Here is a 25,332-nt window from a genome sequence, read left to right as displayed (position 1 = left end):
CTACATTTCTTACCAAAGGCAGTCTCCTCAATCCTTTCCAGTCTGGATTTCGTTCGGGACACAGTACGACCACGGCTTTGCTTAAAGTGACAGAGGATATCAGATGTGCCATGGAGGATCGGCGGGTGACAGTTCTGGTGTTGGTCGACTTCAGTAATGCTTTTAATGCAGTCGACCACGACCTGTTACTTGCCGTTCTCGAATGTCACAAGATCTCTGTTCCCGCTATCAGCTGGTTCTCCTCTTATCTTCGAGGCCGCCAGCAAGCAATTCGTAACGGGCCTTCTGTTGTATCAGACTGGGCTGACTTGACTGCTGGTGTACCTCAAGGCGGCATTCTCTCCCCCTTACTTTTTTCTACTTTTATAAATTTCGTCACATCTAGCCTTCATTGCTCCTACCACTTGTATGCCGATGACTTGCAGATTTACAGCCATGTTAAAATTGACGATCTTGATGCTGGCATTGCGGCGGTGAATGGAGATCTCGATGAGATACCTACTAAGGTGGTCGCAGCATTTTGGCATTTCCGTCAACCCCAAAAAGTGTCAGGCAATAATTGTAGGAAGTTCAAGACTTCTATCCTCTCTGGACTACACCACTGTTCCACCAGTTCAATTTGACGGTCGTGTGATACCTTTCTCTCCAACTGTCAATGATCTTGGTCTGATCATAGATGAGCACTTAAGTTGGGAGCAACAGTTAGACAAAGTGTCCCGCAAAATCTACGCTTCTCTCCACTCTATGCTTCGCCTTAAAAACTTTCTTCCACAACACACCAAACTAGCCTTAGTAAACTCTTTGCTTCTACCTATCTTAGACTATGCGGATGTGTGTTACTTGGATCTGACCGAAGTGCTACTCAATAAGCTTGAACGCTTATTGAATACCTGTATCCGTTTCGTTTTTGGGCTACGTAAATATGATCACGTTTCTCAGTACCGTTCACAGCTAAAATGGCTCCCCATTCGTGATCGTAGGAATCTTCGTATCCTATGTCTCCTTTTCTCCGTTCTCCACGAGCCTAATACTCCTCCCTATCTTAAATCCATGTTTGATTTTCTTTCTGACACTCATACACGTCATCTCCGTTCCTCCCATAATCATCTATTAGCACTGCCCTCTTTCCATTCCGGTTTTATGTCTAACTCCTTCGCTGTCACCGCCGTTCGCCTATGGAATAATCTTCCCGAGAATATTAGAGAAGCCCCTTCTCGCCACATCTTCAAGCGACTAACCCGCGCTCATTATCTCAGCAACTTAAATAAATAGCATTTTCGTATACCTGTCTGGATATTATATTATTATATGTTTGTATATATTATATTTATGTATCCTAATATTATATGTATTTTATTATTATCTTTTATAAATTTATATAATTATTTGAATGTATTGTTATTATATATTAAGATAATTATTAAGTGACTATTTAGTTTTTAGTTTTTTCATCTTACATACTTTTTCGTTTTTTTTTTTTTTTTGCACATCTTTGTACGTGTTTTCCTGCACCTCCTGTAGGTTGGCTGGTAGAAAATGCTCTTAGCATTAAGCCCACCTTTTGTACATGTATTTTTATATTTGTGCAATAAAGAATTCAATAAATAAATAAATAAGTATCGGGTGGTATTTGTTTTTAGCAGAGGTATGTAGAAAGTTGTTGTATGAGGAAGGCGACGGTTTAATCTCGGGACGGAATAAAATATTAAGCGAGCGCTTCGGGACTATATATTTGGTGGTTGATGATTTCCAAAGGAATATTTGATCCATTAGCTACCTACGATTTTCTAACGAAACCATTTTAAAATATTCTAAACGGGAATTGTAGTCGTTCCATCTACTAAATCCCTTTTCATTGTGTGCAAGATGCCTTGTGAATGATTTTTGCAGACGTTCTATTCTGGTATTGTGTACATTGTACATAGAATTTGCAACAATTTGGTTGTAGTGAGCAGTTGAGCACCAAAACTCAACTTACTGTCCAGTATTGCCCCAAGTCTAGAATTTCAGTCACTTCTTTTATATGCCCGCTGCCGATTAAATACGAAGATTCTAACTTGTTGGTGTTTTTGGTGAATTTATATGGTTGCATTTAGATACTTTCAAGGACATAATAGTTTTGGTGACACCATTGTTTTAAACTGTTAAGATTCTCTTAAATGAGACGTGCATCTTCCAGCGACAGGTCTATATATTTTCATATCATCTGCAAAGACTGTGCAGCTGCAATGTTTTATGTAGGTGCTTAGTAATGTCGTTAGTAAATAATAAAACAGAATTGGGCCGAGGTGCGATCCTTGCGGTACCACAGATGTTGATATGTAGGGATCTGATTCACATCCATCCGCAACCACTTGCAACCGTCTATCCTTTAGACAGGATGAAAACCAGGAGTGAAGCGTACCACATATACCGTAACTACCAAGCTTTCGTAACAAGATCGCGTGGCTAACCATGTCAAAGGCACTGCTGAAGTCGGTATAAATGACTTCGGTTTGGATATGTTTTACTAAATTTTCAGCAATGTCTGCCACAAATGCAACCATGTTGGTAGTCACAGACTTACCGCGCTGGAAACCATGCTGCTTTATGTTTATCATAGATCTAGTATGATTAGATATTTATAACGGGACAAACTAAAGATTCGAACAATGTGGAAAAAGAGCTAATTATAGAATAGGCCGATAGTTTCCTTTCTTATGAACTGGTACAATACGGGCCTCTGGATGGAAATACGCTAGATTTATTTATTTAAGTTTCAGTTAACACTCCAACTCAATCTTCAGCATGAAAATCATTAAACGCTGCGTACTGCAGTATACAGTACTGGATTTATACTTCCCAAGAAGTACCAGAACAGTCCACATCTGGCCTTCCTGTTCTAGCTGCCACTGGCTTTCGGTCTAAGGTCATCGTTCCAGTACAAACGAGGATCCAAATATGGCAATAAATATTTTGATTTGATCCCCTGGTATATTTGTTTGTTCTTACTCGGGGACTAATGTATAAATATTGTATTATCTTCTACAATATTTATAAAATCTAGCTAAGAATCAGAAGAAGCCCTTTAGTAGTGGAATCTATTTTCCGAAATTCCACCCCTAAAGGGTTAAAAAGGGGAGGCAAAATTTGTGTTTGAATAGAATCGTTTGCCCATATTTGTGAAACGCGAAACATTCTATGGGTGGAAATGAAATTTTATCGGTTCTAGACGATGTAAGATTTGTTATAATTTTGTACAGCGGCGGTCGCGGCGACGGCGCAGCCCGAACCTACACCTACCACACCTACAGGATAGTCGGGGAGACGACGGTCGAGCAGTACCCCTCTGTCGTGCAGGTGGACTTCCTGTTGCCCAACATTGGGTGGGATCAGATGTGCGCCGGCACCATCCTCACGCCCTTAGTCGTGGTCAGCGCTGCTAACTGCTTTCTCGGGTATGTACCTGTTCAATTACAATACACTTCAATACACTTTATTTGCACCAAGAACAAAAATAACAAGAACAAAAAAGGTTATTTTGTTATAAAACAGTACAAATGGCCGACCATATTTCTTATAGCAATCTCTAGCAGCAACCTTTGGATGGAAGAGAGTGAATTCACTTACTATCAGTTCCACAACTGGGCACATCAAGTAAAGCAGAACTTGATCATGGAATGAAGACACTTTTTAGGACCTCTTGAAGGTTGGAGGTGCCGCTCTGTCATCATCGTTTATTGCAGCAAGCATCCTCTCATAGTCTTTAATCTTTCATAAGTGTAACAAGATAGCGCAAATTACCGCCACTTTCCAAGTTCTACTTAATCTTACACACTTTCCATGCCATCTGCAGGAACGTAGCCGCAGAACGTAGGCGCATCCGAGCGGGTTCCTCCATCAGGAACTCCGGGGGCACCATCATCGGCCTGCGCTCGTACCGGAACCACCCGGAGTTCCAGATCCAGCAATCCATTTCATCAATCATGAATAATAATATGATGAAAAAAAACGCCGCGGTCATCAGTCTGCTGTACCTGGCGCAGCAGCTGGTGTTCAGCGCCTCGGTGCAGCCGGCGTCCATCCCGCCGAAGGAGCATCTGCCCAGCGGCTCGTCGGTCACCCTCGCCAGCTGGGGACGCAGCGTGGTCAGTTCTCCTTCATGATTTCAGCCCCTACTTCGATGGAACACCTGTGAAAGGAGTGTCCTATTTGTGATGCGACGTCGCGTAGTTCTGTGATCCAGCTCACAGATTGAGACTTGCTGTACATATGTATGACCACCGTCATGACTTTAGGAGAACACGCAGTCGAGTATTGAGAAGATGTCGAAGCTAGGGCAGTTTTCGTTCATTCGACATTCCCTCGCACACGGTGTAAGATATTGTGTGTTGACATTATTTTAGTTATTTACTTAATTACGAGAAGTTAAGGGAATGAAAGTCTAGCGCTTGGTTTGATGGACATTAACAATAACTACCCCTCCTTTCTCGGAGAAGGTTATGTCATACGGTGGATTGTTTAAGATGAATGTCTGTGTCAATGAGGAACCTTACTCCTTCCGAGGGAGAAAGTATTAAAGAGTCTTAAACCCAATAACCCAAGCAGTGACTGTCTGAGGATGTTGAGATAGCAATATAACCTAAGTACTGATTCCACTGTTGCTGACCCTTCCTTTCCGCCTGCACCCTGACCAGGACTTCTCGCCGGTGCTGCGTGAGATGACGGTCACCACGGTGAGCTTTTGGGAGTGCATCCAACAAATCGAGGGTGTCACGCCGGACATGATCTGCTTCGGGATCCTGGAGAGACGGCCTGGAGAGGCCGCCTGCAGGGGCTTCGCAGGCGGCCCGATGTACCAGGACGGCTTGCTCGTGGGAGTGGTCACGTTTACCCATACCTGCGCTTACGCCTACTCAGGAGTGGCCACCCGTGTGTCTGTCTACGAAGACTGGATTTGGAACAACAAAAACAATCCGTTTTGAGTAACTGGACAAGTGGACATATACGTTTTTGTATTATACAAATATATATGAAAACATAAGTATACCTATGTGATTTTATTAATTTGTCCTTAGTTATAGTTCGTTTTTGGGTCTGAACATTCACGACACTGACACGCAAGAAAAATAAAGGATGAGTGAATATTGGTAAATTTTTGGGGTCATCTAATATACAGGGTGATTGGTAAGTCGATGTATTCCTTTAAATGGGTTGTAGACGAAAGCATCTCCAGTCGATTGAACCCCATAATGCATTACCCGAAAGTCAACCATTTCTAAGTTATTTCAGTTTTAAGTTTTGTTTAGGTTTTTGCCAAAATGTATGTTTAAAAGCAAAATATTTTAATAACTAACCATTTTTACCCGACTGCCGAAGGAGGAGGGTAATGTTTTTCGATTGTATGTTTGTATGTATGTATGTATGTATGTATGTATGTATGTCTGTTTCTTTGTTCCCTCCTGTAGCCTAACCGGCTTGATAGATTTTGATGAATGAGGTATCGTTAGATGCGTATTAATTGCGCGATGGTTTTAGGCTATGTGATGTTACATTAAAATTGTAGCGTCTCATATCGCAACGTCTGGCTTTGGCGATCTGTCTGTTTAGACGTCTGTATTTGACCATATCAACTGAAGACTGCAACCTCATTTCTCTCCGTTCTCTTATGAGACTCAGAGTCCCATCTGAGAGTTTTTGAGGTCCTCGGTTGGTTCGGGACGAAAAATATTTCGATCCTACCTCTCGGACAGTTTCCACAAACCTATTATTTAAATCGTGAACTGTAACGCAATTCTCTAAACATATCAGGCGGTCGCAAAGCTCAGACTGAAAGCTTTCGGGATCTTGGATTTGAGCAGGAGTAGGACGGAGCGTGGACTTCATTAGACGTTCTATTTTGCAGTTTATATTCAAAGTGCCTCTTACGAGTCGGTGATCGCTGCCGGTCTTAACCCTACTGATCACTGAGACATCATTGAATATGTGCTTCTTATCCGTCAATATGAAGTCGATCTCGTTTTTAGTCTTCCCATCGGGGCTAATCCACGTCCACTTCCTTTGTGGCTTCTTCTCGTAGAAGGAGTTCATCATATAGAGGCCCTCCTTCTCCAAGAAGTCAGCCAGCATTTGCTCACGATGGTTCCTGACTCCAAATCCATGTGACCCCACTTTCGTCTCGCCGCCTTCTTGTTTTCCGAGTTTCGCGTTAAAGTCTCCCATCACCACCGTGAAATGAGTAGTGAACTTACGCAGGGCAGACGATACGTCTTCATACGCAAGTTCGACCTCATCATCGGTGTGCTTAGATGTGGGTGCGTAAACCTGTATGACCTTCATTGAGTATCGTTTAGATATTCTCAGGATGAGGTACGCAACCCGTGTCGACACACTTCCGATTTCAACGATGTTGTTGACGAGGGACTTGTTGGCGATGAACCCGACACCCCCTTGGGACAGTTGGTCGCCCTCCCGGTGGTACAGCAAGTTTCCGGACTGGAGAATTTCCGTATCCTCTCCCTCTCGTCGGACTTCGGATAACCCTATAATGTCCCATTTTAACTTGCTGATTTCCTCTTCCAGCTCCTCTATCTTCACGTCTTCCCTCAGTGTCCGTGCGCTATATGTTGCCAGGTGCAAGGGTCGGTTGGGCTGGTAGCCGACTCTCTGCCGGAGATTCTTCGCACCCCCTGCCCCGCCGTTACCGTGACCGCTACCGGAGTCCGGGATAGCGGGGCTGCCGGGGACTGGGGGCCGGGGCTTTGTTTTTTCCATCATTAGGAGGTGTGTTTGCCATAATCACCGCGCTTGGCAGGCGTGTTGGTGATTCTCTTTTTTTACGGCGGGAGATCGCCGCCTCTGCTAGGAGAGGAGGTCGGGTCGATTTACCGCCGTCCGACATTCGGCGTTGTCACTCGTTAGCACCACCCAGGGGACACTTGTAGGGTAACTTGGGTTTGTACCTACCGTGTGGACGTGAGCGACAAGCCCCCCCAAGAAAAAGCAACAGTCAGATAAATTAACAACCAAAATTATAATGATTTGTTTTACATGCCAAATCATTTGTTTTCTTAATTGTAAATTAAACAATAACAAAGGTATTATAATTAACAGTTTGAAAATAATATTATTATGACATGTAATTAAAATAGAAATTTAATTACACTTTAGGTAATGTTTTTGTGGGTGTTAATTAGGTTGATTTTACTATGTCACTGTATTTTAAAGGTGGAGAAATGATGAGCAGCGTGCGTTCTTATTGATGGTTTATTTGCTACTAGAAAATGAACTCAACATACCGCCCCCCAAAGGGCATTTATTAAAGGCCCTTTTAAAAAAGTGATTATACAATGCTAATGGCCTTAAGTAGATAGAATTCATATGATAGATCCTTTACTTGACTGAATACATACTTCTTTACTTACAAATTACAATGCATTTTTATTTAAACTGAATTTTAACTCTGTGGACTGTATCTTAAAGATTGATTAAGTAACTACTACATTTTTCAATAAGTAACGTTAGGTAATAAGAACATTTTAACTTAAGTATTTGATCATGCAACTTATTTAATTTAGAATTAGTTAGGTAAACAAAGCTACTGAAAATATTAAATAATTAAGTTTTAAGTGGCAGTGTCTATAGGTAAGTAACACAATTTATTCATAGGTCTTTCTTTCAGGTTATCTTTCTTGTATCGCATGAATCTTCTGCAGTGTGTGATGACTATGAGGAGTTGTGTTAAATCTTCCATGTTTTCAAATTGTTTCTGTATGTTTTCATCTTCATTTACTATTGTTGTATTAATCTTTATCTTTTCTCCTTTTTCCAGGTCTGTTTCCAGGTATGCCGGTTTGCTGTAGATGACTTCTTTCTCTCTTAGCCACTGTGGGCCCTTCCACCATAGTTTGTGTTCCTTTAAATCTGCTATTTCAATGCCTCTCGTAGCTACATCTGCTGGATTCTCGTGAGTCTGGACATGATGCCAATTGTTATTAACATCGTCTAAGATAGTAACAACTCGATTACGTACGAAGGTGTTCCATCTTGCTGGATCTCCAGACAACCAGGACAGTACGATTGTGGAGTCTGTCCAAGCATGAACTTTACTTTCAGAAATCCTCATGGCTTCTCTTATTTGTTTCAGCATCTTTGCAAGCAGTACTGCACCGCATAGTTCCAGACGAGAGAGTGTTACTGGTTTTAGTGGTGCTACTCGAGTTTTAGCGGCTATTATGTTGGTTGTTACATTTCCTTCTTTGTCTTCTACTCTGAGATATGCTACTGCTGCATAGGCTTTGGTGGAAGCATCACAGAAACCATGTATAGTTGTATGATCTCTGTTGCTTTCAGTCGTTTCATGCCATCTCTTTACTTGTACTTGGTCCAGCTCTTGAAATTTCTCTCTAAGTTCTATCCACTCTTCTCTTGCTTCTTTGTCTACGTCTTCATCCCATCCAGTTCTTTGTAACCATAATCTTTGCATGAGTATCTTTGCAGGGATATAGGGCAGGGCAGTTATCGCCGGGGCAATCCATCCAAGAGGATCGAACAACTTCTGTATTTCTGCCAGGATACTTCTCTTCGTGTAAGATTCAGCTGTAGCAGGTAAGTTGTTTTGATATTGAAATACATCTTCTCCCATGTTCCAGATGATACCTAGTGTCTTTATGATACCATCTATGCCAAATTTAATGTTGACATGAGTGCTAATCTTTGATGGTTCGAATTGTTTCAGGAAATCTACGTCATTTGAGCACCACTTCTGTAATATGAAACCTCCTTTCTGTAATATCTTCTCTATATCTTTAGCTGTTTTGATTGCGTCTTCTAGTGTTTCCTTTCCAGATACTATATCATCCATGAAACAATCTTCTTTGATTATTTTAGCTGCTTCTTCGTTAATGTGGCCTTCATCTTTAGCTAGCTGAAGCAGAGTTTTAACGGCTAAGTAAGGGACTGAAGCCGTTCCGAATGTTACTCTGTTTAATCGATAATCTTTTACAGGTTCTGCCTTACTTTTACGCCATAGGATTCTTTGATTATCTTTGTCCTCCTCTGTTATTAATATCATTCGGTACATTTTAACTGCGTCAGCAGCGAAACAAACTTTGTGCATGCGCCATCTCATTATAATGCTTCGCATGTCTTCTTGTAGTTGTGGACCAACTAGCAGTTCATCATTCAGGGATGTATTGTTGGTTCCCTTGCATGAGGCGTTGAATACCACTCTACATTTTGATGTTTCTTTCTCTTCCTTCATAACTGCATGATGAGGTAAGTATACAGCTGGCTGGTTGATTTCTTCTATAGGTACTTCTTCCATATGCTCCATCTCAAGATATTCTCCTATCACCTTTGTGTATTCTTCCTTTAGCTTTTGATTCTTTTCGAAGCGTCTCTCTAGTTGCTTTAGACTTCTCAGAGCTATGTCTCTCGATCCATTCTGTATTGATAATCTATTCTCTGTTTTAAAAGGCAACTTCACAATGTACCTGCCATCTTCTGTTCTGGAATGATTTGATTCATATATTTCTTCACATCTTCTCTCTTCTGCGGTTAGGATCTTTTGCTCATGATCATTCAATTCCCACATTTGTTTTAGCATACTGTTTATTTCCAGATCAATCTGATGGTGCATTACTGTATATTCATCTCTGTGTTCCTCTGTAGTGATGTGCCCGAAGAGAATCCACCCAAGGCTGGTATTTTGAGCACTAGGGGTGCCTGGGGGACCCTTGATAATCTCGCCTTTCATAATTGCGGCACACACTTCTACACCCAGCAGCATGTCTACAGGTCCAGGTTGGTTGAAGCCGGGGTCAGCTAAAGCTATACCATGGATGTGTGACCAGGTGCGTTCAGAGATAACTCTCGTTGGTAATTGTGATGTTAAACGCGTAGGCATTACATAAACTTTCAATTTGAGGCTGAATTTGTTATCTTGGCTTGAAAGAACCTCAATTTGTGCTACGTGTTTGACTGTTGTCTTTGTTGTGCCGACGCCAGTGATTGTACCATTGCAGGGTATCCTCTTCAGCTTAAGTAACTGGGCGGCTCTCTCACTAATAAAACTTGCTTGTGATCCATTGTCGATTAGTGCTCTTAACATGGTGACACGTCCTGATGATTCATCTCTCACTGGTACTAGGGCTGTAGCCAGGAGCGCAGTAGACGTGTTGGTTGCTATGTTGGTTGATAACTCTGAGACTGGTTCATTGATGTTGTTGTTCTCGTTGGTAGCTGTATCATGGTGACATTCTACATTGTTTGGTTGATAGGTTTCATGCAGTAGCGTGTGATGACGCTTCTTACATACTCGGCAGAACATTCTGAGTCGACATCTAAAAGCTGAATGTCCTGGGGCCAAACAATTGAAACATAGTTGATTGCTTTTCACGAACTCGCATCTCTCTCTTGGTACCTTTGATATGAACTCTCTACAATGACATAAGGTGTGGTTTTCTTTGCACATTGAGCAGCATTTCTCCTTGTTCTTATAGTTATTGTTACTGTTGGTGTCCGTAGAAACATGAACTTTGTATTCTCTTTCTCTGTTTTGGCTCTGTATTATCTTCTGTCTCTGTGGTGGGTTAACTAGCTCCAGTGTTCGATATTTAGTTTCTAAGAATCTTGATAACTCCGTCCACTTAGGTAGTTCTGCGCTGTTTCCATTGAAAGCTGATTGTTCCCATTCTTGATGTGACTCTGGGTCCAACTTCTGAATGACCAGAAATATGATGACTGGATCCCAAGAATCAGTTGATATGCTTAGGTTTCTCAGGCTGTTTAGACAATCATTAGTTGTGTCTAAGAGTGAACGAATGTTGTCAGCTGTAGGTGCAGAGATCTTCCTTTGGTTAAATAATCGCTTCAACACAGAGTTGGTAATAAGTCTCATATTGTTGTATCGTTCTTGTAACAGTTTCCACGCTGGTTCGTAATTGCATTCTACAACTTGCATGTGCTTCAGTAACGACTCTGGTTCTCCTTTGATGCTACTCTTCAAGTAGTGTAACTTTTGGACATTGCTAAGTGTAACATTGTTGTCTACCAATGATGTAAACAAATCCTTGAAGGCCGGGAACTCTTCGTAAGACCCTGAGAATGTAGGCAGCTGTATCCTTGGTAGCTTGACCTGCGACGCGTCAGCGGCCTCCATGTTGGTGCTGGCTGCGCCTGCTGACTGCCGGCTGGTGGCTGACGGCGAGCACTCGGATAATAAGTCAGTCAAATCCGCTTGTAAACCCAAGTATAATTCTTCAACTTCGTAGTACTCGTCGTTTGCAAAGTACGGGTAATTCTGTCTATTTTGTTTAGGTACTTTTCTAGTTAGGGCCAAATGTGCATTCGTAAAGTCTCGCCAATATTCTTGAATAGTTTGTAGTCTCACGGTAATGTAACCTTTCGTAAGCCTAGCCCTAGGACATTTCTTGAAATTAACTAACACTTTTTGAAACATTGATATTTTATCTTCTAAAATTTGCAATAGTTCCTTTTCCGCTTCCATTTTGAATAAACACTATATTTACGTTTGATAGTCCAAAGTGTTAGGTAAGTATATCGCACTATTTTAATGTTCAACACGTTCACAAAGTCAATTCTTATAATAGTTATTCACTTAGCGTACTAATACACACTTTGATTAGGTATTTAGTTCTTTAGGTTTCGTTTTTAAGCACTGGTTAGTCCATAAGTTAACACTGTTTAAATTAATGTCCACACTTGCATTACTTTAATTTTATTTGAATTTTAACACTTGTTTTCTCGACTTCCCTCGACGATAGATAAGAATTCTTTTGTTCTCAGCCGGGCTGGTTACCGGCGAATTTGTAGTAAACAACTTTGATTCGGCTCGATAACGACCATTTTGTGGGTGTTAATTAGGTTGATTTTACTATGTCACTGTATTTTAAAGGTGGAGAAATGATGAGCAGCGTGCGTTCTTATTGATGGTTTATTTGCTACTAGAAAATGAACTCAACAGTTTTAGAAAAACAAAAATAGCAACACCAAGCATTTAAAATTAATTCCCGTTTCCCGGGTGTCAATGTCAATGTCGATGTCGATGTCGATGTCGATGTCGATGTCGATGTCGATGTCGATGTCGATGTCGATGTCGATGTCGATGTCGATGTCGATGTCGATGTCGATGTCGATGTCGATGTCGATGTCGATGTCGATGTCGATGTCGATGTCGATGTCGATGTCGATGTCGATGTCGATGTCGATGTCGATGTCGATGTCGATGTCGATGTCGATGTCGATGTCGATGTCGATGTCGATGTCGATGTCGATGTCGATGTCGATGTCGATGTCGATGTCGATGTCGATGTCGATGTCGATGTCGATGTCGATGTCGATGTCGATGTCGATGTCGATGTCGATGTCGATGTCGATGTCGATGTCGATGTCAATGTCGATGTCAATGTCAATGTCAATGTCAATGTCAATGTCAATGTCAATGTCAATGTCAATGTCAATGTCAATGTCAATGTCAATATTAATGTCAATGTCAATGTCAATTAGGGTTTCTTTTCCCTAATTGACACCGTCCTTCCCGAAACCGGGAAAAAAATTGCATTCCCGGGAATTCCCGGGTTCGATTTTTTATCGATTCTATGCTATATTTTCATCTTTATTTATCTGTTTCCTCAACCTTAAACCAAAAAAAATTATCGGCAGGCTTGTCGTCTTCGATCAGAAACTCGGTTTTGTCTTAAATTTGTTTAATTTATTTTAAATAAATGACTCATCTACATCACCTTGTTTCACCTCTTCCTGATTCAATATTTTCATCTTTATTTGTCTGTTGGTCCTACCGCCTACCTAAAACCAAATAATTGATCGGCTTTTAAATATGTGACCAAATAGTATGTAAAAGCTAACGCTAGTGTGACGCCTGTCATATTTTTTTTATGTCCCCGTTTTGTGTTCGCGTTTATTTTTTATAAAATTACTAACGCATATAAAAAAAACAAAATAAGAAGTAGGTTGAGGGATAAATCGTTGAATCTATAATTTTTTCTAAAACATTACCTCAAGTGTAATTAATGTTCTATTTTAATTATAATTATGTCATACTAATATTATTTTCAAACTGTTATCCTAACTATTATTATAAATGCGAAAGTAACTGTGTCTGTCTGTCTGTCTGTCTGTCTGTCTGTCTGTCTGTCTGTCTGTCTGTTACTCTTTCACGCCAAAACTACTGAACGGATTTGAATGAAATTTGGTATACTTACGGTCTAGACCCTGGGAAAGAACATAGGCTACTTTTTATCCCGGAATTCCCACGGGAAAACTTTTTAAGGCGAAGCGAAGCGCGCGGGAACAGCTAGTTAATTATAATACCTTAGTTATTGTTTATTTTGCAATTAAGAAAAACAAATGATTTGGTATGTAAAACAAATCGTTATAATTTTGGTTGTTCATTTATCTGACTGTTGCTTTTTTCTACCTATACGAGTGATAAAAGTATATTTGATTTAATTGTAAGTGTTTTAATAGACTTTTAATACCCGAAAATAGCAAAACCAAGCATTTAAAATAAATTCCGTTTTCAAGACTTCCCGGGAATTCCGGGAAACGGGAATTTATTTTAAATGCTTGGTTTTGCTATTTTTGGGTATCAAAAGTGTCTTTTAAAACACTTACAATTCAAATATACTTTTATAAAAAAGCAACAGTCAGATAAATTAACAACCTAAATTATAATGATTTGTTTTACATGCCAAATCATTTGTTTTTCTTAATTGTAAATTAAACAATAACAAAAGTATTATAATTAACAGTTTGAAAATAATATTATTATGACATGTAATTAAAATAGAAATTAAATTACACTTTAGGTAATGTAATGTTTTAGAAAAACAAAAATAGCAAAACCAATGAAATATTAATAATTTCGTGACACACAAAAAGGGTAGGTAATAGGGCATGCAATACCGGATTAATTTTCAATATCGGTATTGAGTTCCAGTATAACAACCCAATACCGGGATCCCGGTATTAGACTTCCTTGTAATAAATTGCATATTGTGTTTAAAGGCCGTATAGGACAAGAAAAAGCAATAAAATTCTGTATTTTGTAATAGATTTTTACGAGAGTTGATTAGTTGATTATTACGGTTCAAATTTTAGAATAATATTTTTTTTACATACGGTGTGCGTTTGCGCATTATTTCCAACGTCCGAAAACTGCATTAAACGGTTGGAAACAAGTGCGCTTTCGTAAGATATAGGAACACAAGGCTAACTATATCTTAATCGCTTTATTTATAGCCTAAAAAGTTCGATTCCGGTATTTCTTCAATACCGGTAGTGAAAAAAGCGTGAATTTTGTCCGAGATCCCAGTATTACGGGATCCCGGTATTGCATGCCCTAGTAGGTAGTTATTTATATAATTACGTTTAACATTTTTCTTAATTGCTCCTAGTTTTTTTCTGAAAAATATCAACCGACAAAAACTTATCATTATGTGAGTGCATATGTGAGAGCATATTCTGTGTAAGGGTTGGCCAGAATTTGTGCAGGTAATAGAAAGATAAAATAATTTGTTATTAAAGAGTCTTAAACCCAATATCCCAAGCAGTGACTGTCTGAGGATGTTGAGATAGCAATATAACCTAAGTACTGATTCCACTGTTGCTGACCCTTCCTTTCCGCCTGCAGCCTGACCAGGACTTCTCGCTGGTGCTGCGTGAGGTGACGGTCACCACGGTGAGCTTTGTGGAGTGCAGGCGCCACAGCGAGGATGTCACGCCGGTAATGATCTGCTTCGGGATCCTGGAGTGGGACAAAGAGGTCGCCTGCAGGGGCGGCACGGGCGGCCCGATGTACCACGACGGCTTGCTCGTGGGAGTGGTCATGTTTACCCGTACCTGCTCTTACGCCTACTCAGGAGTGGGCACCCGTGTGTCTGCCTACGAACACTGGATTTGGAACAACAAAAACAATCCGGTTTGAGTAACTGGACATATACGTTTTTGTATTATACAAATATATATGTTAACATAAGTATACCTATGTGATTTTATTAATTTGTCCTTAGTTATAGTTCGTTTTTGGGTCTGAACATTCACGACACTGACACGCAAGGAAAATAAAGGGTGAGTGAATATTGGTAAATCTTTGGTGTCATCTATATACAGGGTGATTGGTAAGTCGATGTATTCCTTTAATTGGGTTATAGACGAAAGCATCTCCAGTCGATTGAACCCCATAATGCATTATCCGAAAGTCAACCATTTCTGAGTTTTTTCCATTTTAAGTTTTTTTTTAGGTTTTTGCCAAAATGTATGTTTTAAAGCAAAATATTTAAAACTAACCATTTTTTAAATACTTTTTTATTGTTTTTCATCGGTGACACCTTAGAATACGAAGAAGTATAGCACATCCTGTAAATTTTTCTGCAAAGCATTTTAAGTCCATAAAGACTGCCAGTACCTAGTTCAAACGGCTACGTTAAAATCCGCTAACTAGTTGGACGTTTTGTGACGCTTGTTCAATCAACATTCAGCCTAGTCATACAACTGAATAGCGTCATTCAGTGAACGAGCTAGTGATTCAATCAAAAAGGAGATTCAACCAGATGCCTGCGTCATGTATACAGGGTGTCCCAAAATCAGTTGGAGGGCTGATAGACCAGCTCATGAGTGGCCAGAATATCAAAATATGACCTTAGTCAAAATTCGATCGTTTTAGAGATATTGACACTTTATGACACTAAGTCACTAAGGTCATATTTATTTATTTATTTAATACTTTATTGCACAAATATAACATAAGTGTACAAAAGGTGGACTTAATGCTAAAAGCATTTTCTACCAGCCAACCTGCAGGAGGTACAAGAAAACAAGTAGAAAGGTGCAAAAAAATAAATAAAATTGAAACACGAAGAACTAAATATAGTCACTAAGTAATTAAATTAATTTTATTATGATATTCTATATATGATATGATATTCCATATATACATATTATGATATTCTGGCCTCTCATGAGCTATTCTATCAGCCCTCCAAGGCATATCACTGACTTTTGGGACAACCTGTATAAGGCGCCTATCATTTAGAACAGCTATACTCAAACTGCGGCCCGCGGGCCGCATGTGGCCCGCCGGGCCTTTATCAGTGGCCCGCGTGCCATGAGAGAATATAGAGAATATACATTCTGTATAAAAAGTATCGGCATTACATCCTTAAACAAAAAATGATTGTTATTCATCAAATTTTATTTTATCACCTCAAAGTTTGCTCCTTCAGAAACGATACACATACGCCAACGAATTATCCAATCATCACAAATTTTTTTTAAACGCTGTTTTCAGAGTTGTGTTTAGTTTTTGCGGCGATTTTTCTTTATTGTCTTCTATCGATTGGAAATAGTGTCTCGAAGTGGTAATTTGAATTTAGGGAAAAAAAGAAGCTAGAGCCGTGAGCTGCAGCAATATCTGGTTAATATTGTGGATGCTCGATGGTATTTGATGAATGTTTGCTCAAAAATTCATTTACAATGATGATCCTTGTGCGAAAGGCGCGATATTGTGGTGCAAAATCTTTTCTCGAATTTATTTTCACCACGATAGTCAAGATAACAGTCAACATGACTTCAACTAACAATCGATAGAAGACAAAAAGAAAAATTCGCCGCGAGTACTAAACACAACTCTGGAAACAGCGTTTAAAAAAATGTTGTGATGGAGTACAGTACATGAAAACGGAACTGGATTATAACTAATTGTTTAAGACCGTATTTAATCGATCCATTTCATATTTTTTTTGTGTGTGTGTGCGTGTTAAGGACAATCCGTTAAAAAGCCATTATCAATCAGTATTTTAGTTTTAAAATGTATGTAAATGTAAATAAATAACTGAAAATGATAAAAAGTCTTAGCAAAATCGCACTCTTTACTGTCAGGACTTTTTAGTTGCACTGTATGTGTATCGGAAGGTGATAAAATAAATTTTGATGAATAACAATATTTTTTTGTTTTATTGATCTAATCCCGATACTTTTTACACAGAGTAGTATATGCATGTGTTTTTATATTATTATTCGATAGTTTAAATCGCTTTAAAATAGTTAAAAAAAATTTTGCTTGCGGCCCGCGACACCATGACTTAAACGTGTTTGTGGCCCTTAGATAAAAAAGGTTGAGTACCACTGATTTAGAAGTAGACACGACAAATGAAACAAAAAATAAATTAAAGATAATTTATTAAAAATCATTCAAAATCCAGTATTTTTACTGACAAGCAATAATATATTAAAATGTACTCAGTGTACGCAAATCTTTCTACACATAAGACAATCCCTTATATTATATCAGAATATTTAGAAAATCATAAAAAAGTTGATAGTCGAAAGGGGGTTTACTTTAACTCATTGTCATCATTCTGAACAACTTTGGTTTCATTACTTTTAATGGTTAAACCCTTTACCCCCATTCTTTGTACCAATAATAAAAGCATTACTATAAAGTCGTCGAAATATAATAGGCCCGTTTGGACAGCTACAAAATGTATGGGATGACAGCTGGTGTCAAACCTAAATCATGAAAAATCTAAACAATAAGTAAGTTTTGGTGCTTCAAAAGTTCTTTTTTTCTATCAGCCGTTAAAAACTAAGCCAGATTATGTGTCTTTTTGTGTATTTCATCAAGTAAATCAAGAGTAAATAGCAAATTTGTGTAGCTGTCCAAACGGGCCTGTTATATTTCGACGACTGTAATCAAACTTTTAACATCAAATTACTTTGGAAATGTTCCATCCACCGACATCCACCAAGTATATGAAAGTAACAAAAAAATATTTAAAATTATCTTCTATATATATCATTAATTAATTATACATAATGTACTTCCTATAACTACCTTCCAACATTTTTTTTCCATAATATCTCTCAATTAAAAAATATTAGAAAATGTCAATACCTAAAACACAGTTTAAAATTCATAAAATCAACAGCGCTTAAATATTAAATAGTTGAATTAATGTTTCGCCTATCTTTTAACAGGATAACATTTTATCAATGATCAACCCGAAGGCTGGCCATGGTCATCTGGTAACATTATCACTCTAAGAGGGGTAAGGTTTCTATTCCCCAGAGTGATTTTTAAGTATAATATAAAATACAAAACTAAATAGCAAAAATTCAAAGCGAATAAAGTACTATTGTAACTTAAGAATATGGAGATCAATGATAAAATTTCACCCTCGACCGCAAATCGCAATATCTCAGCAAAAATAAAGATAGTCATATTAAACTATGTAGACACATCTGCAGGTCTAGTACAGGTTTTATAGATTGGCGAAAACTATAAAAGTTTACGTTTTCTCGCATACTAAGTGGCTTTTCTAGCGGAAACTATCATGAAACTTGACAGATAATGTATGCAGATGACAGGAGAAAACTTAAACTTTTTTAGTTTTCGAAAATAGTAAATACTGTACTAGAGGCTCCGTATTATATACCTACTAAACGTAGATAATACAGTCATTAACAATAATACTGAAAGAAACCCAGTGGGTTTTCTATTTGAAACTTCTTATTTTAAACTACTTTTAATTACATAAATTATGGTACCCCAAGATACGGGCAAAGCCTAGTTTGGGGACCACTTTATTAACTAAGATAACTTAAATAAGACATGTGCAAATTATAGTGTAATATTAATGTACCTAACGGAAAATGTATGTACCTAAACTGTTTTTTGTGCAATAGAGTTTCTTTTTTTTATTATTTATTAAACCCAGTGGGGGTTACAAAAATCAGCAATCTAAAGATGCAAATAGCTACTTTAAAAATATATAAATAGCGAATCTTTGAGCTCAACTCAACCAAACAGTACTTACTAAAATACTTTGTCAAGTGTTTAAAAAGTCATTGGTTTTACATTTCACATAATTATAAGCTGGCAAAATTATACACTCACGGGCAATGAAAAGGTTCCACTGAGAAAAACATAAAATTACTCCTTTAACGAAAAAGGCTAGCTTAATGACACATTCAAGTAAAGTTAGGTTTTTTTTTATTTTTTATATTTATTTTCATATAATATTTTTTTTTGCAACAAAATTATTATTTGGCTCAAATTTTTATATGTATTTTTTCTTTTATCTTTGTAGTTATTGCATGTCATATTATGTAGCATGGACTTTAATCTTTAAAATATTTGTACGCCCTGTGGCATAGCATAGTGGAACTTTGTTAATATTTACCACCTTACCATTAACCTGTGTTAAACAAATAAATGATTTGATTTGATTTGATTTGATTTGTTAACTACTACTACTATACTTATAAAAAACAAAATGAAATTTCTGTGTTCGTCAAAATGATAAAAGATAAAATTTGTCGTCAAAAGTTGTGTAAAATTATACAGGATTAATTTTTACTTCTCTTACATAACAAGAATGAAAATAATAAACAGATCATGTAAAAATGTGTGCTGAGGTCATTAAGAGATTATTTTAAGTAATACTATCACAACAAATTTGTGGTTGTTCCTTTGTCTTGCATCAGAAAACATTACAGAACAAAAAAGATGAGATTTTATCTATCATAATAGGAACAAAAATATGAGATCGATAAATATTATGGTCAGTCCTAAGATTCCTAATAAACTAGTTAAAACAACAGGTTTCTTGGTTTGTCAATTTGTATACAACATGCATTTAACATTACAATTATTTTCTCTCAGTCATATCATACTTGCTTATAAAAAACTTACTTACTAAATTGTCTAAGATTAGAAATACTGGTCAATCTTGGTCATAGCATTAATCATTAAAATTATCTTGTCAAAAATTATAAAGTTTTTTGTCACAGTGGAATAGGTACCTACTACCTATAGATTTACGTATAAACATGATTAAACTTTTAGCGAGTTTTAAAATTATAATTATAAAAACTCTGAAGGTGCAAAAACTTTAGCATACGATGGACACAAGAATTTAGCATACGATGCGTGGCAACGCGCAACGTCATTACTAAAGGCCTAGAAATACATAGAACGTAGGGCTAGCACGGGGCGCAAGACTTTCCGTCGCACTGTCGCTTGAAGTCTTGGGCCCCGTGCTAGCCCTTCTGGTTTCTATGTATTTGTATGGATTTCATTTGGCAGCCAGCTATACGAAGATCGCCGAAACGGCCATAAAAGTACAGTGGTTTACAGAGAAACTTGACCACTCTTGCTACTGTGAGGGGTCAGGTTTCTGTGTAGGCCACTGTACATATAAACTAGTAGTGACGTTGCAAAACGTAGTATGATCTAAGCTTGTGTCGTCCGAAGCCTATTTTCGCCTTAATCATGCAGTAATGGTAACATAATTTGTTAAATACTTGAATTATACAACTAGAATACAGATAATGACATGATTCAGTGGTATGTAAGTGTAAAATGTTAAAAATATTATAAAATGTCAGTTGAATAATCCTTTTTGTCACAAATTAAAATGGTGTTTGTTTCATTATTTTGTCATGGTATTACTTTCTTATATCGTCATAGTAAATCGAAATACCAACCTTTATAAACATTTACCATAAAATCTTTAAAAAACTAACAACACTAAAAAAGCTGTCATAGTTTGAGCAATATTGTTGAATTATAACTTATAAAACCGACTATCAACTAGGGCAAATTACGAAAACCTAACTTAAATTTGTAAGTACTAAAAAGAGCAAGTGCTTACAAACTATAACTTAATTCTAAAATCCCAATCCTTACCCCCTTATTCATAGAGAAGTTACAAAACGTTTTAACTAATAAACTGTTTTGTCCCTCTCCAACAAAGAACAATTTGTTCTTTGACAGAGAGGGACAAAACAGTTTATTAGTTAAAACGTTTTGTAACTTCTCTATGAATAAGGGGGTTAGTCTCTAAAATGAAATTTAAAAGGAGCATTTTTAGTGTCTCAGTCGATCCATAAAATCTACAGCGTCCTGCGGCCGCTACACGGGTTCTTTATCGGCGTCGATAAACTCGTATCGCTGTATTATGGCGAATCGCGATAAAGTGACGTCTATAACGAACCCGTGTAGTGGCAGCTACCCAGCTACATGCAACCAACGCAAGGCCAACTGACATCTAGAGGCCAAACTTGGAACTAATCTCCGAAAATTCCACCACAAATTCAACTGGTTCACTCTGTAAATCGTCGAACGAACAAACATGATACGATACAAACAGATAGAGCCGTGCTTCGCGCAGCGCTCCGAATCTTCGGAACAACAATATACAGCGATAACCACGAGTCTATCTCGTTGTATTAGGCTTACCAACTGAATGACAGCTCTTGTTCCTTCATTCATTCGTTTTTGGTAGTGGCCCTCCTGTTGTCATTAAATTTTAATAATATTAGTACCTCCGTTTCCCGTTACTCTTGATTCTGGTATTCTTGAGTGTGATGGTGGTAGATTGTAGAGGCACGCCGTTGTTGATGCTGCGGAGGACTGGGCAGTAGGTGCTGGAACGGGAGATAAGAGGGGTTAACTAGTGGAGATGAAAGTATAGTTAGATTCACAGAAGATGGCTACAAATGGGGGTAGACAAGGCGTGAGTAAAGTGAGTGAGGTTTCTGTCTACCAGTTAAATAATGTATGTAACTAGGCCTAGGTATCTATCTGCTGGCTAATGTTGGCTGAAAAAATCTAGGATTAAAACAATTTTTTGCTTATTCTACTGGATTAGATGGCGGGTGACCGTTTGGGGTGGCGATCGTTAGGAGAGGCCTATGTCCAACAGTGGACTACAGAAGGCTGAGAGAGAAAGTAAAAACAGCTAATAAAATGCATGGTCAAATGAAGTCAAATCATTCATTTTGGTTTTCATAGTAATCCCCTAATGCATGGGAAAATCAATAACAATCTTCTTAACCTGTCAGAGACTGAAATTAGATTTACTAGAACTAGGATTTGTCACCAGATAAAGGGTTAACCAGTCACATGATACGTCAGAGGCCAAATACAAGTTATTGATAGGTACAGTCCGCTGCATAAGTAGCTGTACACTTTTGTACCTTGTCAAACTCACTAACTGCCTATTACAACATTGTCAGTTTGTTTGTTATGTAGCTAGTTAAACAAGGAACAGAAGTGTATAGCTACTTTTGCAGCTGACTGTACATAAACAAAGAAGTACTCACATAGTATGAGCATTATCGCCAGAAGCACCGCAAGTGGAACACACATGGGACCTCAAGATCGGACATGTGACCACACTCCTGCCCCCGACTCGCTCCCTGATTGTATGGTTCATGTACACCACCGGAGTCTCCCCGTTCTTGCGACAGAACGAACACATCTTCGACCCAGCCATGTCAAAATTGCCCATATGCGGAGGAGACGCAAACGGCTGGAACGTTTTCGCGTTGACTTGAAAGGTTTTCGGAGATGTTTCGTTGAATTTTGCAGTCGGTGAGTACGTTGATGAGCTCGGGGAAGCATTGGATGGACTCGGCATGTAGGTTGGGCTGTTCGGTAGTTTCATCGGGGTTTTGAAACCGAAATCTTTCTTCTCGGGGAACAATTCGTAGTGTTGTGGGTATTCCATGTAGTGGTTTGTTGGGGTAACACCGTAAAGTTGAGGCTCTTCCCTTACCCAGTTTGTTTCGTCTTCGTAGCTTTTCCTAGTGTCAGGGTTGCATGGTTGCGGTTCAGTGTTGGTGAAAATCTTGCGGCCAACTATGGGGCGTTGTCTTGCGAATGGGATACCGGGGCGGGTTATCTCAGCATATTCTGGGGATATGGATTCGGCAGAACTGGACGAATTGTTAGCCATAGCTCTGGTCTGTACCGGTGATTGGTTGAAAGGGTGCTGAGCGAACATTGGAGGGAGGTCAGGCATTTCTGAAAATGGGAAAAAAAAATAGGAATTAGAATACCATAGCTAATAAATTGTTATTTTTCTCTACCATGTGATATTTGATGTCTTGTTTTCTACCTTACTACATTTCTCAGTTGATGTACCAACTACCAAACAAGATAAGTACACAATTAGTTACACAAATGCTAATTAGACAGTCTGCTACAATAGGCAGCCTTATATCATAGATCATAGAGTTATCTTCCAGGCAACCCTTGGTTGGATGTGTGACTGAGAGTAGTAATTGAGGAATATGTATAAAAATTGTGTGTACATTTTAAATGCACAGTTTTTAATCTATCTAGATAAAGACTATAAAGAACCTAGGTCTGGCTCTGTAATCTATGACAAAAGTTTTGAAGTCTCAAGGTCAAATCAAATTAACTTTAAATGGCGACCACATTAGAAATACGATTACCCGACCGCTTGATATACATCAAGAATTCTTCACACACAGACACAAACTTATAACACCATTCCATTTATATCATAAGAAAAAATAATTTAAGTTACCATTGCTCCGAGATTTGGGGAATAATCTGTTGATCTCTGATACGTAATCGTCCATGTTTTTCGTCGGGTACATTTTCATCTGAAATGACACAATTTTAACACGTTAAAAAGATTTAGAAGCATCTGCAATCGAAATAAATAGGTAAAAAAGGCATTGTTGTTATTTACTTGTTACTGTAGGTAGAATAAAATAACCTAAAAAAGAGAAAAGTCAAAACAAAAACTATCTAGGTACCTATCTTGGGCATTGGTAGGGTTGTGGTTGTGACGTAATTTCCGGTAGAAAAAATAAAGCTGCGTTGACTCTTGATTTTTTATAAATTATTCATCAAATGTCATCAATTAATTCACCAGATATAAATAACTAGGTACCTAACAAAATAATTTTAAAGCATTGACACTATAAAATCCAGTGGAGTGCTTTGGGATTTGGGAGAGATCTACGTCCAGTCGTCCAGTGGACTCGATAGGCTGATGATGATAGCATGCAATGGAAATGCCTCACTTCTACTTAGCATGGAAACTGGTTCGCCTATACGTTTTATTATTGTCTAGCCTGAAATAAATGATATTTATTTATTTATAATGGTTTTACTATTAGAATCTAAGGTGGAAATTCAGATTCAGTTTGGAGTCTTGAATCTTGAGACTCACAAAACTGGCGAAAAGTAGGACCTAGTAGTAAAGAGTGAGAGAAGTATTGTTATTTTTCTATTGAGATTCCAATCAGAAAATAGTCTGCATTATAAAAGAAACCTGCCGATTTAAATGTTATGGTAAAGGGAATGGATACCCAACTGAATAAACGTGAAACTCGTACCTTATTATCTTGCACACCAAACGGCACGTTCACAATCACAAAATAATAATTTAATCCACCACAAACAAACAATTAACTCAGCGCAAACCCAACAACCACTCAGCGCAAGATTCTCGCGAGAAATGAAGAAAAAAACCGGCAAAATGGACGGTTTCGGCGACTTCAAAGGCTTTGTTTACGTGCCGCCACTACGCGGTGCCTTTTGTTGTTTTGTTTTGACGCTGCGCCGCGAAAATGCGGTTTTTGTCAAAGAAAATCGGCAAACATAGAAAAGCTTCCGCTATTCGCCTCTAGATGGCGTTACTAGTCTCGTTTTGAGTTTGTGAGAACTCTACATCAAGTAGAGTTGATATTTTCTCGAACCAAAAAAAGGCGTTATACGTTTGACGCTGATGCTGACTAAATTAATTAGTAATGTAGTCACGTCGGTACCATCAAGACGCATGAACTGATAGACTTTACACCGTTTTCCCAAGAGTCAAATTCGAATGCAATAAATAGGTACAATCCATCAGAACAATACTACCAGTACCAGTTTTCCACAGTAGGTAGGTACGTATCTAGAGCAAGTTATGTAATCCTAACTTTAACTACCTATCAGTACATCTGTAGATTGTATCTCGTAAGTAAGTATCTATCGTAGGCTAAACGATCTACGAACAACAAGCTACAAAATGTATGGTATCTTAGGTACGATCCATTGTTCTAAACAAAATATTAGTCCAGTGATATGGGGATTCCCACAAGAACAAAGCAAGAACTGAGTTTTATTTTTCTGAAGTAGACTAAGTATATCCCATTTCACGGGGAAATACATCTGATACAAACAAAAACTACCCTTATTAAAATGTAATAAGGGTTCTGTCAGATGTCTTTCCCCGTGGAATGAAATATAGAAGGACTAGCAGTCTAGCACAGGGCGCAAGACGTGACATAAGTTCTCCGTCACGCTCGCTCGGTTGCGCGATGTGATGACAACAGCTCCCGTTAGCTATGTCACTGATAAAATTCCCCCCTCTTAGGTAGGATACGGTAGTTAACAGTAGGTACTTACCCACTTCGTCGACGCTTGAGGAGCCGCGGTTTTGACTACCGCTCTGGGGCGTACATGGCACAGAGGATCTCCCTCGCCGTGCAGCGCGGCAACGCAGC

At 38.4% G+C, this 25,332-nt stretch overlaps 3 protein-coding genes across 4 annotated transcripts; 1 reads left to right on the top strand and 2 right to left on the bottom strand.

The window, feature by feature from the left end:
• Window positions 1-2,251: 2,251 nt before the first annotated feature.
• On the top strand, window positions 2,252-4,559 carry LOC125491094 (trypsin, alkaline C-like). The gene is made up of 4 exons (XM_048632185.1): window positions 2,252-2,256; window positions 3,243-3,437; window positions 3,836-4,127; window positions 4,479-4,559. Exons 1-4 carry the CDS (start codon window positions 2,252-2,254, stop codon window positions 4,557-4,559), a joined length of 573 nt encoding a protein of 190 aa, XP_048488142.1.
• A 3,044-nt stretch (window positions 4,560-7,603) lies between these two features.
• LOC125491093 lies at window positions 7,604-11,488 on the bottom strand. The gene has a single exon (XM_048632184.1). The coding sequence runs from the start codon at window positions 11,486-11,488 to the stop codon at window positions 7,604-7,606; it is 3,885 nt and encodes a 1,294-aa protein (XP_048488141.1).
• A 9,350-nt stretch (window positions 11,489-20,838) lies between these two features.
• Window positions 20,839-24,372, bottom strand: LOC119692929 (DNA-directed RNA polymerase II subunit RPB1). 2 transcript variants are annotated; one of them, XM_038114629.2, is made up of 4 exons: window positions 24,181-24,372; window positions 23,361-23,439; window positions 22,129-22,831; window positions 20,839-21,450 (listed from the first exon to the last, which is right to left on the bottom strand). In XM_038114629.2, exons 2-4 carry the CDS (start codon window positions 23,437-23,439, stop codon window positions 21,342-21,344), a joined length of 891 nt encoding a protein of 296 aa, XP_037970557.2. In that variant the 5' UTR covers window positions 24,181-24,372; the 3' UTR covers window positions 20,839-21,341. The 2 variants fall into 2 exon arrangements, with proteins under 2 accessions (XP_037970557.2, XP_037970558.2); XM_038114630.2 differs by lacking the exon at window positions 24,181-24,372 and adding an exon at window positions 23,529-23,602.
• Between the last annotated feature and the right edge of the window lie 960 nt (window positions 24,373-25,332).

The sequence above is a fragment of the Plutella xylostella genome, chromosome 31 (genome assembly GCF_932276165.1).
Source record: "Plutella xylostella chromosome 31, ilPluXylo3.1, whole genome shotgun sequence".
NCBI lineage: Eukaryota > Metazoa > Arthropoda > Insecta > Lepidoptera > Plutellidae > Plutella > Plutella xylostella.
Note: the sequence above shows the minus strand (reverse complement) of the source record. Positions and strands in the feature narration are given on the sequence as shown.

Coding starts and splice junctions, on each gene's coding strand:
- LOC119692929 (XM_038114629.2), bottom strand. CDS start 23,439: ATGAAAATGTACCCGACGAAAAACATGGACGATTACGTATCAGAGATC. Junction 22,832..23,360: donor CCCCAAATCTCGGAGCAATG/GTAACTTAAATT, acceptor TCCCATTTTCAG/AAATGCCTGACCTCCCTCCA. Junction 21,451..22,128: donor GGCGATAATGCTCATACTAT/GTGAGTACTTCT, acceptor CTCCCGTTCCAG/CACCTACTGCCCAGTCCTCC.
- LOC125491094 (XM_048632185.1), top strand. Junction 3,438..3,835: donor GCTGCTAACTGCTTTCTCGG/GTATGTACCTGT, acceptor TGCCATCTGCAG/GAACGTAGCCGCAGAACGTA. Junction 4,128..4,478: donor CCAGCTGGGGACGCAGCGTG/GTCAGTTCTCCT, acceptor TTCTCGGAGAAG/GTTATGTCATACGGTGGATT.
- LOC125491093 (XM_048632184.1), bottom strand. CDS start 11,488: ATGGAAGCGGAAAAGGAACTATTGCAAATTTTAGAAGATAAAATATCA.